This window comes from Rhinichthys klamathensis, unplaced genomic scaffold (genome assembly GCF_029890125.1).
Source record: "Rhinichthys klamathensis goyatoka isolate OS25496 unplaced genomic scaffold, OSU_Roscu_1.1 h1tg000242l_1, whole genome shotgun sequence".
Taxonomy (NCBI): Eukaryota; Metazoa; Chordata; class Actinopteri; order Cypriniformes; family Leuciscidae; genus Rhinichthys; species Rhinichthys klamathensis.
Window position 1 is genome coordinate 1,744,186 of NW_026606764.1, and position 20,187 is coordinate 1,764,372.

Sequence of the window (20,187 nt, forward strand, 5' to 3'; positions counted from 1 at the left end):
GCCAATTGGGAAGATTTACCAGCTATAAGTATTTCTTACCGACCATTAAACTGTATTTTACATTATTGTTGTTATTAAAAACTATATTTTTGTCATAATGAAATTATTTCATAATGAATTATTTAGGTAATATTTGGCTCTTTATGGACCCTGCAATATACAGTAGAATGTATTTTTAAGATATGATTTACTCTCTTTCGATTCAGCCTGTGCTCGCACGGTTTGTTAATGGGGAATCATAAAATCAAATCCAGATTCACATCATCCTGAATTTTGTATCAATAGCCAAATGAGGTGAATGTAATGGCGCTCGGCTTAATTTTGCGTCTGGATTTCCCCTCATTTTGTTTCCTGTCTCCTGGTGCTGCAGGGCAAATATAATGAGCACTAAGCAATGTACCTTTCAACAACGTGTTATAAAGAGCAGCGTGTTACATAACTGCAACATAACTGCCAAACTCTGTGTTCTGCATGAGAGAGAAGGAGAGGAGTGAGAGCTCAAGGGCACTGCAGTGTGTTCAGATTCACCCTGATAAAAAAAGGAGGGAGAAAAAAAAGAGAGTTATTCATAGAGATTGAGGAAAAGGGGGGGGGAGGAAAGGAGGAGGAAAGACACTGGAATGGAGGAGGTATTGATTTGGTTAGAGAGAGGATGGGGAAGATTAATGAAAATCAGTCGAAAGGAGAAGGCAAGCGAGGAGAGATGGCAATCATAAGGATTTGGATTTAGAGTCCACGTAACAATTCTGCTTTCTTAAAGCCCCCCTGTTGTCAATAACTGTATCCATTAAAACTCATCTTTGATCACCAAAATTACATATTTAGTTTTTTCTTCATGCCCTAAAATAGATTGAATGTATCTCTACACCCTTGCCTCATTTAGTAAATGCGGTTCTATGAATATGCAAATTAGCCCCGCCTCCACTCACTCACACCAGCTCAGAGATCCACTCGTTGACGATCACACGCCGACATGATCGGTTACAAAGTACTTTGTGACGTCAGAAACACCAGCGATGTCAAACCCCTTTTTTTTTACAGTCTATATGGTCAAACCGCATTTTTGAGACTGTCTTCGGTTCACTGCAGTTTTAAAAAGAAAATACTCAGCAATGGTGTTGATTTATCAATTTGCACATGGTTTGTCTTAAAGCATATTTAAAACACCATAGACATAAACAACATTAAGAGCTTGATTTTCACCACAGGATACTTTAAAGGAACAGTTCACATTAACGTTAAAAAGGTAATTAAGTAATATACAGTGGCATCTCCTACTTTTCTTAGTGATATTTAGTGCCAGTTTATCAGGAAGTGACGATTTTGTTCTCTTTGACTCACTGGATGGAAACGGTGCTTTATTCGCAAATGTTCTATGCAATATTCCAATTTTGTGCGCACGTGAAATTCACAACTTTAGATGGAAACATAGTATGTGTTGTCGCCTTGCATCAGCTGCGTCTGGGCCAAAAAGCTGCACTTGAACACGCAAAGACTACAGCTGACTGCCAACTAGCATGTGTGTTCTGTGCCTGCGTGTAAGGAAATGACTGCATATATCAGCAGGTATCAATAGTCTATTTTTGTCATTCAAAAAAGAAAACCAAATCTAGGACTACATATATACAAGCCGTAAACAAATAAGCGCTTGCTTACCATTTTGAATCATGCTGATCACTTTCTTCATCCCAGCCGGCTTATGAAAATATCGGAATGCTCAGGTAAGATGACGTCAAATTAGAACCAGCCTTCTGACTGCGCCATCATGACTACTTTGCTCGCTTTCATCACTTTCGCTTTTATTCTCATGCACTGGCTGACGCCGATTCAACACGCTGAATCTGGCGAACTCCCGCCGACATGAGGCCGACTAGAGGCAACCAAACCTGTATGAGTTTTTGTGTGTGTGTGTGTGTGTGTGTGTGTGTGTGTGTGGAACATAAAAATAAGATATTTTGAAGAATGTTGGTAACCAAACAGTTTTTGGTCCCCATTGACTTCTTACTATGGAAGTCAATGGGGACCAGCAACTGTTTGGTTACCAACATTCTTCAAATGATCTTCTTTTATGTTCCACACAAGAAACAAACTCATGCAGGTTTGGAACCACATGAAGGTGAGTAAATGATGGCAAAATGTAGATTTTTTGGGTGAACTATGCCTTTAAACCCAGCCCTGTATTTGAAGAAGTCAGCCATTTTCCTGCACATATCTTCCCTCGTGAACGACTCTTCAGGGACGGGCGGTCTGGTGCGTTTAATGCTGGTTAGTTACCCGAGTGTGCACTAAGAACCCCATTCTCCACCCTTGATGAGCCACTGTGCGTGTTTGGCTTGTAGAAGAGCACATAAAGCAGTGAATAATACCTGTTCGGGATAATGACTGCTCTTCAATGTGTTCTGCCTGGTATTTTGCTCTACATTTTGGTCATTGAGATATAAAAAAAGTTATTTTGTGTCTGTGTGTGCGTTCCAGTTAATTATTTCAAAAAGAGTTGCTGCTATTGAGGGTTGTGTGTTGTATTTATTCTGTTTTTTACATTCCAGAAGAGATTCCAGAAAACAACATCCTTGAATATTTATATAATCATTTTTATGTGGTTAAAAGCATTTCTTTGTTATATGATCACATGTAAATGTTTGTCAGCATTACAATCATTGAAGAGCTGTATCAAGGAATCTGAAAGTTTGTGTATTTTAGTATCATAGTATTTATTAATATTTTGAATTGGTTTTTATTTTATATTTTCCATTGGCATTGTGATTTTAGTTTTAGTATTTTTTTATTAGTTTTTATTAGTCTTTGTTTTCTATGTCTATCAGTTTTTGGGGAAAAAATCAGTTTTAGTATATTTTTTATTTATTTCAGGTTTTTTTATTAAAATTGTATTAATGTTATTTTTTCGAGTTTTAGTTAACAATAATATGCATTTTCCTAGGTATGATCTACTATGTTATGAAACTGACTAGATATTATTCTTTATGAGTAAAAATTAGCCAGCTTGATCACAACAACATGCCCATTAAAATACATTTAATAATGTGTGTGTGTGTGTGTATATATATATATATATATATTAGTTTGATTCATACTTTAAATACAATTGGAAGTCTCCATAAAATGATTTGAAAAAATCCTTATAAATGCAAAAAGGTCGTGCAAATTAATTGGTGAAAAATTGTAGCATGCCTGATTCGTGCCTCTATGGCACAAGAATCATAGAAGATGTGTTGTCTAGTCTTTAATTTTCCATTGGTCAGTGTGATGATATTTGATAAGAAAAAGAATCAGTGAATCCAGAGGCAGTCAATTATATCACGTCTGAACATGGTCTACAATTTTACTAGATTTCCCCGTTACATCTGTGTGGCAGTTTGATATCCTTCATTATGCCATCAATCAGACCGTCCTACTGAGGAAGATATTAGTGCAGAGAGAGAGAGAGAGAGAGAGGTGGTTGTGTACTGGTGTGAGGGGCACCTTCATCCACGAACAGCTCAAGGTGATCCTGTCACAGCCTGATTAATGACTCACAGTCTGCAGAACACAAGCATCTCAGAGCCGCCTCTGCACATGTGCATGTTCTTTTTTATGTGCAAAGTACAGCCAAACCTGCTTTACATCACTTTCAATTGTCCATTTAATTAACCTGAGGTGAGGGCAAGCATGGATGCATAATACCTTCACTAGAGGGCACTATTGGATTATTTAATGAAGTCACGTATAGGGTTAAAAAAAACCTGCATGCATGATTGTGACCTGGATGCACTTCGTAATTGCATTACATGTCAATAAAGAAATTACAAGCATCTAAAATCCACCATATGTGAACGTGCAGCAAATTTGCCATTTTAGCTGTTCATTGATATTTTGTCGCTCTTTACACTTTATCTCTTAGCGGTAAACACTCTAGGATATAAATTAGTGAGATATGTTTGCTTGCCAGGAGGATGTTGACTTCATATGTTAAAATTGTCAATATGGCAGTTAATTAGGAAGCAAACAATGCATTTACTATGCATGCATATCACTTTGATTCTGTGTGCTTTCAGGCGCATCCAAGAAAAGTATAGAAGTATTTCGATTCTTTTTGATGTATTTGTTTTTTGTCATCATGCAACTGACTGACCAGATACAATTTTATTTAGGTAAGAAGATGCAAAGTGCTACTACAACATGTGAAATGCTAAAATGTTAGGCATTAATGGCAGTGGTTTTTTATGCATATTTCTTCTTTATTTTTTTCAAAGAGATCTCTACATTGCTCAGTTAACTTTTAGTTCAGTTAAACCATTATTGGTGATGTAGAATTAAAATACTCATTGTTATTAACCTATTTTATCTTTTGGTCTAAATATCACCGGTTTTGTTCTTGTTGGAGTAAAATTATTTGTACAAGATCGTTATACTGTAATCACATGAGAAAAGTAAATGTAATTTCATTGGCGAAAAATTTTAGCATCTTCTGGTCTCCATTGCACATGAATCATGTTTAATATGTTGACATGGTATTCTTTAATTTTCCATAAATGTTAATTTTCCATAAATGTCATCACATATTACTTTTTTTTGGCGATTTTTGCCTTGATAGGATAGTATAGGGTGGACAGGAAGCGAGGTGGGAGAGAGAGGGGGACTGGATCAGAAAAGGTCTGCGAGCAGGGACTCGAACTCAGGTCGTCCGAAGCGCAACGGCGCCGCGCTGCCCACGAGGCTATTGCTGCCGACTTAATTACATTTAAAGGGATAGTGCACCCAAAAATTAAAAAGTGGAACATAAAAGATATTTTGAGCAATTTCATAAAAAAAGTCAATGGACTCAAAATATCTTCTTTCGTTTTCTGCAAAAGAAAAACATCAATACTAGTTTGGAGGGTGAGTAAATTATGGTGAACTATCCCTTTAAGCACATTTATACAAAGCAAACATTTCTACTTAAGTATTGAAAATGACCAATGTGCTTGTCCTTAATATAGAATGTGAAATGGAGATGATATTCCTCGTTTTTTCTGCACACTAACCCTTTTAAAGTGTGTGGGAATGAAAGAAGCATCTAATTAAAGGAAGTGTTAATAAGTGGGCTTGACTGCATTTTAACTCACATCTACATGCACACGAGAACACTGCCGCTCCAAGCCAGCGCTGTTTGTCCCTGACGCACCGTTATTCACCCCCATACTGATCTGTCCATCAGTGTGTGAAGGTGTGTGATTTGATTTCTGCTGCTTGTCAGTGTCTCTCTCTCTCTCTCTCTCTCTCTCCCTCTCTCTCTCTCTCTCTCTCTCTCTCTCTCTCTCTCTCTCTCTCTCTCTCTCTCTCTCTCTCTCTCTCTCTCTCTCTCTCTCTCAGGCCGCTGCTTTGCTTGCTTTGTGTTGCTTTGCTGTGTTTTGCTTTGCTCTGCTGTGCTTGTGCTTGATGGTTTGCCTTTTAATCATATCCTGCTCTCGTTTTTGTTTGTTTCCTTCTTTTTTGTCATTTCCAGATTTGCATATCCATTCTTCCTACCTCCTTCATTTGCCTTTCCTTCACTGAGAATGGCAAGCGGGCATTCCACTGACAAATTCAGTTTTCTGTACCCAACAGACACCAGTCAGAACGTTAAGAGGTCAGTCTAGTGCTCAGCACCTTCCACTGTGTGTGTGTATGTGTGTGTGTTTGGGTCGAAGTTGATGTACTGTTCACCTTAATGTATGTACGTTTCCAGCTGTTCTGACCTACATACTGGCCAGGCTATGTCATGTTTCTCTCCTCTAGGGTTTGTTTGACCTTGATTTGTTTAGTCTCAGAGCAGCACAGGTTTCACCTGCTCATTTCTATTTTTGTACCTCTGATGAAGCTTATTAAAGGGGTCATCGAATGCAAAATTCACTTTTATTTGGTGTTTGCATATAAATGTGTATTTGCAGTGTGTGGACACAACCACCATATAATGAAAAAAATCCATTCACTTCTTTAATTTTTTATCCTCAAAAAGCCTAAACACTCTCAATAATCAAGCCGCTTGGATTTTCTGAGCAATATGACATCATATTGCTCATGCTCCGCCCACGACCACTGATGGACTGTCCCGTATTAACATACACTCACCGGCCACTTTATTAGGTACCCCATGCTAGTAACGGGTTGGACCCCCTTTTGCCTTCAGAACTGCCTCAATTCTTCGTGGCATAGATTCAACAAGGTGCTGGAAGCATTCCTCAGGGAGTTTGGTCCATATTGACATGATGGCATCACACAGTTGCCGCAGATTTGTCGGCTGCACATCCATGATGCGAATCTCCCGTTCCACCACATCCCAAAGATGCTCTATTGGGTTGAGATCTGGTGACTGTGGAGGCCATTTTAGTACAGTGAACTCATTGTCATGTTCAAGAAACCAATTTGAAATGATTAGAGCTTTGTGACATGGTGGAAGTAGCCATCAGAGGATGGGTACATGGTGGCCATAAAGGGATGGACATGGTCAGAAACAATGCTCAGGTAGGCCGTGGAATTTAAACGATGCCCAATTGGCACTAAGGGGCCTAAAGTGTGCCAGGAAAACATCCCCCACACCATTACACCACCACCACCAGCCTGCACAGTGGTAACAAGGCATGATGGTTCCATGTTCTCATTCTGTTTACGCCAAATTCTGACTCTAACATCTGAATGTCTCAACAGAAATCGAGACTCATCAGACCAGGCAACATTTTTCCAGTCTTCAACTGTTCAATTTTGGTGAGCTCTTGCAAATTGTAGCCTCTTTTTCCTATTTGTAGTGGAGATGAGTGGTACCCGGTGGAGTCTTCTGCTGTTGTAGCCCATCCGCCTCAAGGTTGTGCGTGTTGTGGCTTCACAAATGCTTTGCTGCATACCTCGGTTGTAACGAGTGGTTATTTCAGTCACTGTTGCCCTTCTATCAGCTCGAACCAGTCTGGCCATTCTCCTCTGACCTCTGGCATCAACAAGGCATTTCCGCCCACAGAACTGCCGCTCACTGGATGTTTTTTCTTTTTCGGACCATTCTCTGTAAACCCTAGAGATGGTTGTGCGTGAAAATCCCAGTAGATTAGCAGTTTCTGAAATACTCAGACCAGCCCTTCTGGCACCAACAATCATGCCATGTTCAAAGTCACTCAAATCAACTTTCTTCCCCATACTGATGCTCGGTTTGAACTGCAGGAGATTGTCTTGACCATGTCTACATGCCTAAATGCACTGAGTTGCCGCCATGTGATTGGCTGCTTAGAAATTAAGTGTTAACGAGCAGTTGGACAGGTGTACCTAATAAAGTGGCCGGTGAGTGTATTTCTGCCTTCAGCCATTTGTATACTGTCAGCCAAGGCAGCACTTTAAGTGTCTTATGTCAACACGCCCCATGGAAGAGAGGGGTGGGGTGAGCAGTTGCTCATTATCATTTAAAGAGACTTGCACAGAAACGGGTCGCTGTGAACAGAGCTGTTTTTGAGAAGGTAAAAGGGTGTTGTTTTACACAACCATTGAGGGATTTTAACCAAAGTATGTTTCAAACTTTACATGAAGACCCTAAAGAATCATACCAACTTGTGGAAAATGGGCATCCGATGACCCCTTTAAAGACATGAAATTTCATTCACAACCTTTTTTACTTTTATATAGATGATGTGATAGATATTAGGCACATCTTTTTGTTATTTGTTTGATTTAATTGATTGGATTGTGAAAAATGGCCATTCCTTTTTTATATTTATTTTCCAGTGATGCAAATCTGAATTTTCAGCATCATTACTCCAGTATTCAGTGTCACATGATCCTTCAGAAATCATTATAATATGCTGATTTGCTGCTCAAGAAACATTTCTTATTATTATCAATGTTGAAAACGGTTGTGCTGTTTAATATTTCTGTGGAAACCGTGATAAAAATTGTCAGAAATTTTTGATGAATAGAAAATTCAAAAGATTAGCGTTTATTTTTGCATACAAATCTTTTGTAACATTAAAAATGTCTTTACTGTCACTTTTGGTCAACTTAATCCATCTTTGCTGAATAAAAGTATTAATTCTTTGAAAAAAACTAAAAAAAACTCTTACTTCTGAATGTCCCAAAGATATGTTGTCAATTTTCTAAACTTTTGAAAAGCCAGCCAGTATAATCACAATGAAAGAATCCAAACTACAATATTTAACGACTGCACAGCGTCCAATGTGTATACAATATAATTTTCGCACCAAATCCAGCATAAAATCTGGCACAAATTGCATATTATTAAACGCTCTAGACAGACGTCACTAGTACATGAACCTCACAGCGATTTGCTGCCGACCGCATTTTTCGCTTGATATTTGCATACATTTTAGAACTGCCCAACCTTTTGACACTCTCCGGTCCGCTGTCAATCCCACAATGCTCTGTGCAAACGTGAAGCTCAACTTCCATAGGAGTGGATTGAAAATGCTTGCTCTGTGCTAGTGTGCAATCACCTAGTCAAGCAAATTTTAATTATTTATTTAGTTGCAGAAGAATAAAACTTCCTCAGGAAGTGGCGAAGTCACGCAATCTTTAAAGGGTTGGTTTAAAAACACCACACCACGATACATATGAACACCTGCTAACAGCTCCATGCTCACACGGCCTTCTCCCCTTTCCGTCGTGTGTGGCCGATGTGTGAGGGGAAGTTCTGACGCATAATCCTCCCCTATTCATGTCTTTCCCCCCGACTGACTGATAATGGCATTGAGTGTTCATGTGAGATCAAACGCACACACATGCACAATGAGGGAGGGTAACACACTCATACACTCACATACTCGCACCCCGTTTGCCGTAAGGATTAGATTAACCTCAATCTCGTCCCAGGCAATCACTAGTTCAGTTTTAAACATGTTTCTTGTTCTAGTTGAAACCTTGGTGAATGTCCATCACTTTAGACTTTAAGGATGCAACAAAAATTCAGACCCTGCAAGGAACTTGAGCAAAAGGATATGATGTCACAGTCAAGGGCTTCTGTTTTCTTTTCAATCTATAATACATTGCATGATACATAATAAATTATAACAAATGTAAATGTTCTTATTTACCATCTACTGTCCTGCTTCACTTCTTAAAGTTTGTTTTCTTTTAAATGTGTTTTGATGCAAAATGAGGGCATTTTTCTAATTCACTAATGGTTTCACCAAATGTGAACTTTAGTGCACAGTGAAAGACAAAGATTTTCACATATACTTTTGTAAAATACAGTCTGCTGTATCTGGATGGCTACAAGTAAACACAACACAAAGTGCAGTATGACCACCACTTTATCTTTGAATGTTATTAGATATTTAAAGGACGTAGAATATGGAAATAGCTTGAACAAAAAATATTCAGATATAATTATTAGTGCTGTCAAACGATTAAAATATTTAATTGCGATTAATCGCATTAATGACATAGTTAACTCGTGATTAATCGCACATTTTTATCTATTCTAAATGTCTCTTGATTTCTTTTTATCCCATTATTTTTTCTCATTTTAATGCTCTTATCAACATGGAAAAGTGGATCGGGTTGCTTTGTGCAAATGTTTTTTTATGGAAAACAACATTGGCATATACTGTGTTCAATTTCACACTAACATTCTCACTTGGAGCAAATAATCTCTCACACAATGTAACACTGTCCATCGATAAAAGGGTGAAAGAAATACTGACGAGGTCCTGATATTGACGAGGGGGCGGAGAATTCGCATCAGCTGTGTGTGTGCTTGGCCATCATCAAGTGGTATTTCAGACTGGACGTGCTGCGATGATGATAGCTCAGTTCACAACGACAAAACACACAGATCACTTTGGTCTTGTCAATGGAACCATTTGGCAACTTTTTAAAAGTAAACTTTCCATTCAGAATCTTATTGGCATCCATTTCGGCTAGGGATGCACGATGATATCAGGACAACATCGGTATCGGCCGATAAAAGCTTAAAATGACCATTATTGGCATTGGCAGATATGAATATGACTGCCGATGAGCCTTGCCGATAGGGTGGCCTGTTTCCTATGCGCACGTGACGACCGTGAACGAAGCATGAGCGCCAGCAACTTAAACTTCCAACTAGGGGTGTGCGTCTCACGCGGTTTTTGATCGTGGACGATTAAAATGTCTCCACGATCTGCTTTTGAAGAAAAATCATAGTATCATGCATTCTATCAGTTCAATTCTGGCGCCTTCATCTCAACATACTGTACAACGCGACGTACATTCACATCACATGTAAACGCAGAGGTAGAGTTACACTCACGGGACACTGCAATTCACAAAAGTTCATTATTTGCATGAGCGTCAAAGTCTTGCTAGTTAAACATGTCATTCACGTGCTGATGCGCTGTTCTAACATGCGCTTTTCTGAGTGCGTACACCCGGCGCTCACAGGAACTAAAAGCCTGTCACAGCGCCTGCATACTGGACTAATCTTTCGAGTCTTATTGCGCTGATACTGTCAAATAGACACAAGGTTTACATAAACAAAGTTGGTTATGTCTAAAGTGAAAGCAAACAGAGAAAATCTGCTTGTCAAATGCGTGTATATTAGACGCGTCGCGTGCAGTTCTTAAAGAGACAGTAATAATATGCTGCCGCTTGTCCTTAAAGAGATACTGCACCCAGAAATAAAAATTCTGTCATTATTTACTCACTCTCATGTTGTTCCAAACCTGTATTAATTTCTTTCTTGTGCTTAAATATACGTGGAAGTATGCGTCCTTGAGATCTATCTTAACAAACCAGTCCTCGGATCTGATCTGTGGTATGATCTGTCTCAAGGTTAGTATTTTGAATTTGAGCTGCATGACCGACTTATTCAGAAGGCGCAGATCCAAAATGGGACGCAACCCCCCATCCTCCTTTGGAAGGATAAAATATCGGCTGTAGAAACCAGTTTCTCTCTCGGGAAGAGGTACACATTCTATTGCCTCTTTCGTCAACAGAATTTTGACCTCCTGTTCCATAACCAGAGCCTCCACTTGTGGGTAGGACCCCCATAAACCTGGGTGGATGAGACCCGAACTGAATAAGTGTTTCCCTTCTTGATTGTGCGCAGGACCCATTGAGATCTATTTGGCAGTAGCTTCCACGCTGCCAGAAAATCAACTAAGGGAACCAGCCTCAGAGGGGGCAAGCCTCCCAGTACGGCTATGTTTCCAGGCAGATGCTGAGATATGTACTCGCCGGAGACTGCTGCGCCCTGAAGCACACAAGGTGGCAGGGTTGGCAGAACGGCCCCCTGAGGGCACCGTGTACTGCGATAAGTACAATCCTCAGATCTGCCTTACCCCTCGAAGGCTGCAGTTGAGAGTGCCGCCCCTGCCCCCCTTCTTTCTGGGAGGAGGGGAGTACGGGTAGCGACGCTCTGCTTTTGTACCACATGGTACGAGGGACTGGCTTTAGAGGTTTGGGGCTGCTCCCGCTCAGCAGCCTGGAATCCTGTGAGCGATGTGGGAGGAGCTTCTGGGCCGCCGCCGCTTGCTTATTAGCCTCCTGAAACCTCTCGACGACTGTAGTGACAGAGTCCCTGAAGAGGTCAGGGGGCGATAGCGGGGCGTCCATGAGGAAGCTCTTATCTTTCTCCTTTATGGCGCTGAGATTTAACCATAAATGCCTCTCCGTGGCCACCAGGGCTGCCATAGCACGATCAACAGCTCTGGCCGTCTCCTTGGTGGCCCGGAGAGAAAGGTCTGCAGCTCTGCAACTGCCACTCCATCCTCATATGGGTCTCCTAGCATTTCTGCCTGGTAGGCTTGCAGCACGCTCATAGTATGTAGGCATGCTGCAGCCTGACAAGAAGCAGTATAAGCTTTGCCCACCAAAGCCGTAGTTGTTCTGACCGGCTTGATGGGCAGCGTCAAAGACAGACAACACCAAATAAAACACACGATTCACATAGAGCGCTCGCTGAAGACACAGAAGCTAGCATTACACTGTTTGGGCAGGCTTTATTTCCTGGTTGGTGACGTCACCCGCCTCTGATATCTCGTCACACCATTGGACTGTTTTCACATTTTAGGGATGCACGATATGTCTGCCACAATATTGGTATCGGCCGATATATGTTCATTTTTAATGTTATTGTTATCGTCCCGATAAGACATTTTGGCCGATATATTAAAGCAGATGTTCGCCATGATGGTTTTGAATTGCTTGAAATATGATCACTTTGAAATATGATCACTTAGGAATTTTGAAATATGAAATATTTTTGAAATATGATCACTTAGGAATCACTTTGAAAGGGAAAATACAGTACACAAAGTTTAACATGTGCAGCAGAAACAGGAGTTACACATTCTGACCAGTACATGACTTTGTTCAAGTTCACTTGTGCGTAGGGTTGGGTATCGTTTTTTTTTTGTTTTTTTTGATACAGGTGCCAAATCGATACTTTTAAAACTGTACCGGTGCCTGAACGATACTTTTAAATAAAAAAATAGAGCCTCAAAACGTTAGTGAATGACATTAAATAACAGCTTTTTTATTGAATTTTTTTTTTTGTAAATTCTGAAAATTAAATATATTAAAATTGTCGAGTAAATATATAAATATAAGTAGTCTAAATACAAAACACAACAAATGTACACAACAAATTCACAATAAAACCTAAGCCACCTAACCCAAATACAATAATTTAACACTAAATAACACTATAGTACTAATAACAGCAAAGTATTCGGTATGCTACAAACCAGCTTTAAAGTCCCCATGAATTCAAAATTGACCATACTTACTTTGTTTGCCTAAATTGATCGTTTTGTGGTGAACAGTTCATCCATGCAAGTCAATCCACAAAAAGAAAATCAAAATCTGAAATTTCCCCTGCCCTCTGCATTGGAGGACCTTCCCTGATGACGTAGGTTTGACGGTTTGGGTGTCTGCTTAACATCCGTAACCACGCCCCTCCAACTGACAGTAGACAGGCTGAATGACAACACCTACTTTTCTAGATCCAAAGTCGTTTGCAACTTCCGGTTCACGGGGACTTTAAATTTCAGTAATTCTTTTCCCATTTTTTGCCTTCTCTGGCCAAATACGACACCTCTCCTGACTTATTGCATGTCCTGCACAAGGTGAGCGTTATTTTAGAACGCATCACCTTAAATGCCGTGACGCGAAACCCATCGTGGAAGAACGCCGTCATTTACAACTGTGACAATAAGCGCTCATCAGGATCAACTGAAGGCTGGATTTTCAAAAGTATGTGAGGTTCGCGGCTCTATTCTTGCAGTAAACTTACACAACGTTCTTGAATTAATAATTTATTAGATGTACGCCGGTCTGTTATTGTATAGACATCAACTTTACATTTTCACACTAAACATGACGCGGAACAAAACAAACAGTGATTAGTTCCTTTACATGTCAGTCAGTCCTTGGCTGATATTTTTTCATTCTTAAATACATGTAAGTGAATGTGTTTTGTCATATAAGAAACCTTTTTAATGATCATGATTCAAGTTAGTTGATCTACAGTATAACGCATTTTGGGTGCCATGTTAGTACGCACTAGCTTGGATGCCAGCCCGAACCCCGCCCACAACATTTTTTGGTCGGGAAGTTCGGTCTGGTCTCGATCCATTGAGGAGTAATTATGATCGGTTCAGAATTAGTCGGGCCAATCAAATTGCCAGGGCGGGCTTTATACGATGATGGACAGATGATCTGCAGTTACGTAATCATCACGTTATTAAAGAGCGTTTGGGTTGAACTGGTTTTCCTCAAAGTTGACTGCAGCTGGATAATTAAGATGTGTAGATTCCGCTATCTCGTCTGTTGTAAAAGAAATCGACAGCGCATTCATTTTAGAAAAGACGAACAGAGAACTGCAATCAAGGCATTTGTTGATCGGAAAGATGTGTTTGCCGTCCTTCCTACGGGATTCGGCAAAAGTTTATTTTATCAGCTGGCTCCGATGGTCGCTAAGAGGATGGGACGCAATGAAAGCCCTGTGGTCGGTGTGGTTTCTCCTTTGGTCGCACTCATGGAGGACCAAGTAAAAGAAGCAACACTCATTATTTTACTACTTCTTCCAGCATGCGTGTAGTTGAGTTCTGTTAACAATTTGCGTAGCTCATAAAAAAAAACACTTACTTCGTTGCTCTGATTGGTTGTAGGTCTATCCAATTGAGTGCAGAGGTTTTTTTTTCCTGGTTCGGTTAAGAAACGCCTCATAATCAAAGCCGTATGGAGCCGTATCAGACTCACATTCTGACTAGAATATGAGTATGACGAAGTCAGGCTAAGTACGCACTGCAGTTCAGAGAATTGTATCAGTCAGGTTTAGGCCTACAACACGTCAATTCATCCACTTCTCCCGAAATACATTAAAGTAAGTGGCTGGTGAAGTGTGAAAAGAACAGAGTAAATTTTATAGTTACCTACACAATGTGTATCTAAACACGTCATCAATTTATAATTAGCCGCTTTCCGACCGGAGGGACTTTTGCAGTTCCTAGAACCTAACGTTCCTATAACCCTTTTTTTCGCGTGTTCCGACCGGACTAAGTTGGGGATTTTTTATGGCGCTTTTCCATTACCAGTACCAGCTCGACTCGCCTTGGCTCGCCTCGACTCGGCTCGCTTTTCGCTCCGTTTTCCATTGCAGAAAGTACCGCCACAAATAGTACCCGGTCGTCATAGCGACGCATTTCGTTCCTCGTTGCCCCATCAAGCTCTCGCTGGATCCTCTCTTCGGCAACCAAACAAAGGAATGTCTGCACCTCCTCGTTTGACCACGGCGTATTCTTCCGAGTTGCCATAATAATAGTAGTAAGTTTAGTAACTATCTCTGGCCAAACTATTTAAAAATGGCGGGGTTATTCTGTATACTCCATCTGGCGCGTGCAATGATGACGCAGATTCTCTGTGACCAATCAGCAGTCGGCATTGTTGTCACGTCACATTTTAGTATCGGCTTAGCTCGCCTCAGCTCGCTTAGAACCTCGCCGGAGGTGGTACGAAAAAAAGTACCCGAAAGCAGGTACAGGTACAACTTTTACACAGTGGAAAACCAAACAAAGGCGAGTCGAGTCGAGCCGAGCCGAGCCGAGGCGAGCTGGTACTGTGTAGTGGAAAAGCGCCATTAGTTCCTCAGACCGTAGTTCCTATAACTCTTTCAGTACCTAGTCTAGAGCGAGGACTTTTTTAGTTCCCTTTCCCTAGGTCTACGTTGATTGGTTCAACTTATAAGTCACGCCCACTGTCAACACATTTTCTTCACTGTCTGTTGCAATTCGCCTATGTAGGCTATGCTAACTCATAACTTAAGACAAACATAACGCATTCAACCAGCTAATTGCTAATGCTTGCTAAACTTATCCGTCGTTTTGTTTGCCTCCTGCGCTCTGCTCTTCTATCTTCTTCCATCATATTACTTAAGATCATATTACGCCGGAGCCTTCGTCTTCTGTGTTTCTCTGTACAGAACTCAAGATCTTTAAACGCCGCCGTTCGTACTCCGTTATTAAGGTCCCGGCAAGGCAAAACAGGAACATTCCGATAGCCTCCTCCACGCTGGTTTGTTGTTGTTGAATGTGGCGCCGCCGCCGCCGTGCTTGCGTCACTCCCTTACCCCTCCTACCAGTTCCTATGGCCACTTGGCCAGTGCGAACGCAAAAAGCAAAACTGAGTTTGGGGGAGAGTAGTTCTTAGAACTGTTTAGAAGTGGACAGTTCCTATAACTAAGTTCCTGTAACTACTTGGTCGGAAAACGGCTATTGAAAGGATTGTTATTGTTATTTTACAAACTATAAATGTTGTTTTGCTAGTAATGTGTGTTTAAATGTCTGAAACCTAAAATAAACCTTATGTGGTTGAAAACACTGAATAGTTGTGATATAATATGACAGCGCTGAGAGCGTCTGTCTCTGGCTCAGCGCCAACGTGCGAACGCAAATTTGAATTTAGAAGTTGATGATCACGCTATCTGAACGTTCTAATCACACCGGTGTGAACGATCGTACATGTCAAAGGGTTAACTAGCGATCACATGCAGTGATGATGCTTCTTACGTCCGTTTCGGAGAACCAGAGGGAAATATTTCAAAAGACAGCTAAGGCATTTAAGTGGCACCGAAATCTGCGTTTTGATTCAGTCCGGTTACATAGCGGTTACTTAGGTACCGGTTCCATATCGGTGCCCGGTTTCGGTACCCAACCCTACTTGTGCGTTTGCGTCAATCCGTGTAGAAATAAGTTGTAATTAGGGCTGTCAAATGATTAATCGTGATTAATCACATCCAAAATAAAAGTTTTTTTTACATAATATATGTGGGTGCACTGTGTATAATTATTTTATATATATAAATACACACACATGCTTGTATATATTTAAGAAATATTTTCATGTATATACTGTATATAGATTTATATATAATTCATATTATATATAAATATAAATATTTTATATATAAATAATATATTTTTCTTAAATATACATGCATGTGTGTGTATTTATATATATACAAAATAATTATACACAGTGCACCCACATATATTATGTAAAAAAAACTTTTATTTTGGATGTGATTAATCGTGATTAATCATTTGACAGCCCTAGTTGTAATATTATGTTTATTTTGTGTACATTGTGGGAAATAATTATTTGATACCCTGCTGATTTTGTAAGTTCGCCCACTTACAAAGAAATGAAGGGTCTATAATTTTTATGGTAGGTTTATTTTAACGGATAGAGACAGAATATCAACCAAAAAATCCAGAAAAAACACATTATCTATAGGTTATAAATTGATTTGCATTTCAGTGAGTGAAATAAGTATTTGATCCCCAAGCAAAACATAATTTAGTACTTGGTGGAGAAACCCTTGTTGGCAAGACGAGATCTTGCAAGGAGCTCCAGACCCAGGGCGATTGATGGTTATTTTGTATATCTTCCATTTCGGAATAATGGCACCAACAGTTGTCTCCTTCTTACCCAACTTCTTGCTTGGAGACTGGCTAGGCCACTCCAAAACCTTAATGTGCTTCTTCTTGAGCCAATCCTTTGTTGCCTAGGCGGTATGTTTTGGGTCATTGTCATGCTGAAAGGCCCATCCACAAACCATCTTCAGTGTTCTGGCTGAAGGAAGGAGGTTCTCGTCCAAGATTTTACGGTACTTGGCCCGTCCATCAGCCCCTCAATACGGTGAAGTCGTCCTGTACCCTTAGAAGAGTAACAGCCCCAGAGCATAATGTTTCCACCTCCGTGCTTGACTGTAGGGATGGTGTTCTTAGGGTCATAGTCAGCATTTCTCTCCCTCCACACAGCGAGTTGAGTTGATGCCAAAGAGCTCCATTTTAGTCTCATCTGACCACAGCACTTCCTCCCAAGCCTTCTCTGAATCATTAGATGTTCATTGGCAAACTTCAGACGGGCCTGTACATGAGCCTTCTTGAGCAGGGGGACCTTACGGGTGCTGCAGTATTTCAATCCATTGCGGCGTAGTGTGTTACCAATTGTTTGCTTGGTGACTGTAGTCCCAACTGCCTTGAGATCATTAACAAGCTGCTCCCGTGTAGTTCTGGGCTGATCCCTCACCTTTCTCATGATCATCCTTACCCCATGAGACGAGATCTTGCATGGGGCTCCAGACCCAGGGCGATTGATGGTTATTTTGTATATCTTCCATTTCCGAATAATGTTGTCTGACAGTTGTCTCCTTCTTACCAAGCTTCTTGCTGATGGTCTTGTTGCTCATTCCAGCCTTGTGCAGGTCTACAATCTGGTCCCTGACGTTTGACAGCTCTTTGGTCTTGCCCATGGTGGTGGAGAGGATGGAATGGAAGATACAGATTCTGTGGACAGGTGTCTACTGACATTAGGACATTAGGAGTGCTTTCTTAAAGTGACAGGACTAATCTGTGTTCCACATAGGCACATAACCAATCTGTGGGAGCCAGAATTCTTGCTGGTTGGTAGGGGATCAAATACTTATTTCACTCGATCAAATGCTAATCAATTTACAACCTTTGTATAATGTGTTTTTCTGGATTTTTTGGTTGATATTCTACCATAAAAATGATAGACCCTTCATTTCTTTGTCAGTGGGCGAACTTACAAAATCAGCAAGGGATCAAATAATTATTTCCCCCACTGTATGTATGTGTATATATATACAGTATATATATATATATATATATATATATATATTAGTGCTTCAAACGATTAAAATATTTAATCGCGATTAATCACATTAATGTCATAGTTAACTCACGATTAATTGCAATTAATCGCACATTTTTATCTATTCTAAATGTCTCTTGATTTCTTTTTGTCCCATTATTTTTTCTCATTTTAATGCTCTTATCAACATGGAAAAGTGGATCGGCTTGCTTTGTGCAAATGTTTTTTATTGAAAACAACATTGGCATATACTGTGTTCAATTTCACACTAACATTCTCACTTGGAGCAAATAATCTCTCACACAATGTAACACTGTCCATCAATAAAAGGGTGAAAGAAATACTGACGAGGTCCTGATATTGACGAGGGGTCGGAGAATTCGCATCAGCTGTGTGTGTGCTTGGCCATCATCAAGTGGTATTTCAGACTGGACGTGCTGCGATGATGATAGCTCAGTTCACAACGACAAAATACACAGATCGCTTTGGTCTTGTCAATGGAACCATTTGGCAACTTTTTAAAAGTAAACTTTCCATTCAGAATCTTATTGGCATCCATTTCGGCGTCTCGCGCTCGTCATCCACTCAAAACTTAATGTAAACCTACTATTTGGCCGGCTCGCAATCCTAAACAAGTGTGTGCGGCGTGCCTGTTGTTTTGTTTCCGGTCTAGCTAGATTCGCTTGCGCTTTGGTCGATTAAGCAACAAAACGTCCTTGCGCTGCGCAAGCCATTGAAATGAATGGGTTTCATAGCCGCATATGCCGCGTCCTGTTGCAAAAGCATGTGAAAAAAACGACAAAGTTTGCTAGGGCAAAAAGACCGTTAATCATGCGATAAAAAAAATTACGCCGTTAAAATGGGTTTGCGTTAACGCCGTTAATACCGCGTTTAACTGACAGCCCTAATATATATATATATATATATATATATATATATATATATATATACGATTTATCTCATATAGGATGCGTTTGCTTATGTTAACGCGGTAGTAAAGCGATTCAGTTTACCAATGATCATTCAGTGCACGCAGCTCAAACAATAATGCACAACATTAATAACTACAATTGGGACTGTCATAAACATAACATAAAGAGAACACTATTGTAAAAAATAATTGTGAATTATTTGGGTTTAGTTGCCATGTTTCAGCATGTTGTTACGGGAAGAGCGCATGTGCATCCACAACAGGAGTTACACATTCTGACTAGCGTGTAACTTAGTTCAAGTTCACTTGTGCATTTCCATCATTTTATGCAGATACAAGTTGTAATATGATTCTGTTGTATAAATATCTGTTTAATCTCATATAGGATGCGTTTGGTCTTTAAACTGCTAACAAAACGATACATTTTTCCATTGTTCATTCAGCTCTTCATTTTCAGCACACGCAACTCAAAAAGCAATGCTGTTATTTAAAAAAAATGTGATATTAATTTAAGATGTTTCTTTTTTTTTTTTTAAAAAGATGCATTATTAATAATTACTAGCACTTTTTGGTTTAATTAAAATAATTTTATTATTGCAGAGGCTATTTTATATTTTGTTTATCCATGGCCCATGCATTTTGATTCTTTATACGCAAGTAATGTCGTCCAATGACTTGTTTGCATTATTTAGGCATTATTTTATTTATATGTAAGGCAATAAATTAAAAAACTTTAATAAAAAAAGTTGGCCGTGGGAGTGTTTTTAAAATTTATTTAAAAACTTACACTGGTTCAAATTAGACTACTATACTGTATAGTTTTGATTAGTGCTTGGGACATGACATTTAATGGTAAGACTTTTTTTTCAGGCTCTCAAATATTTTAAACAAATTTAGATTTATTGGCCAATATATTGTTTATTGGCATTCAAATATAAAGAATTATCTATTAACTCTAATACCATTACAAAAGTAACCGAAACATGTAAAAAGCCACAGCCAAACATATGTGAAGATTGACTTTACAGCATCTCCTGAAACGTGGTCTTAAAATAACCAAGTCTTTTCACACTGCGGTTACCCCCGGGTTATCGTCATTCTTAACCCCGCTTTTAAAGGAACGTAAAGGAACGTTTCACACTTGTAAT

At 39.8% G+C, this 20,187-nt stretch overlaps 1 protein-coding gene across 3 annotated transcripts in view; it reads left to right on the forward strand.

The window, feature by feature from the left end:
- fam168a (family with sequence similarity 168 member A) overlaps window positions 1-20,187 on the forward strand; it is an 80,741-nt gene that overhangs the window by 26,384 nt on the left and 34,170 nt on the right. For 2 of the 3 annotated variants that reach the window (XM_056265913.1, XM_056265915.1), the window contains exon 2: window positions 5,483-5,605. The exons of the other annotated variant lie outside the window; for it this stretch is intronic. In XM_056265913.1, the coding sequence (XP_056121888.1) occupies window positions 5,535-5,605 (71 nt within the window). In that variant the 5' untranslated portion in view covers window positions 5,483-5,534. The remainder of the gene's footprint in view (window positions 1-5,482; window positions 5,606-20,187) is intronic. 3 annotated transcript variants of the gene reach the window in all.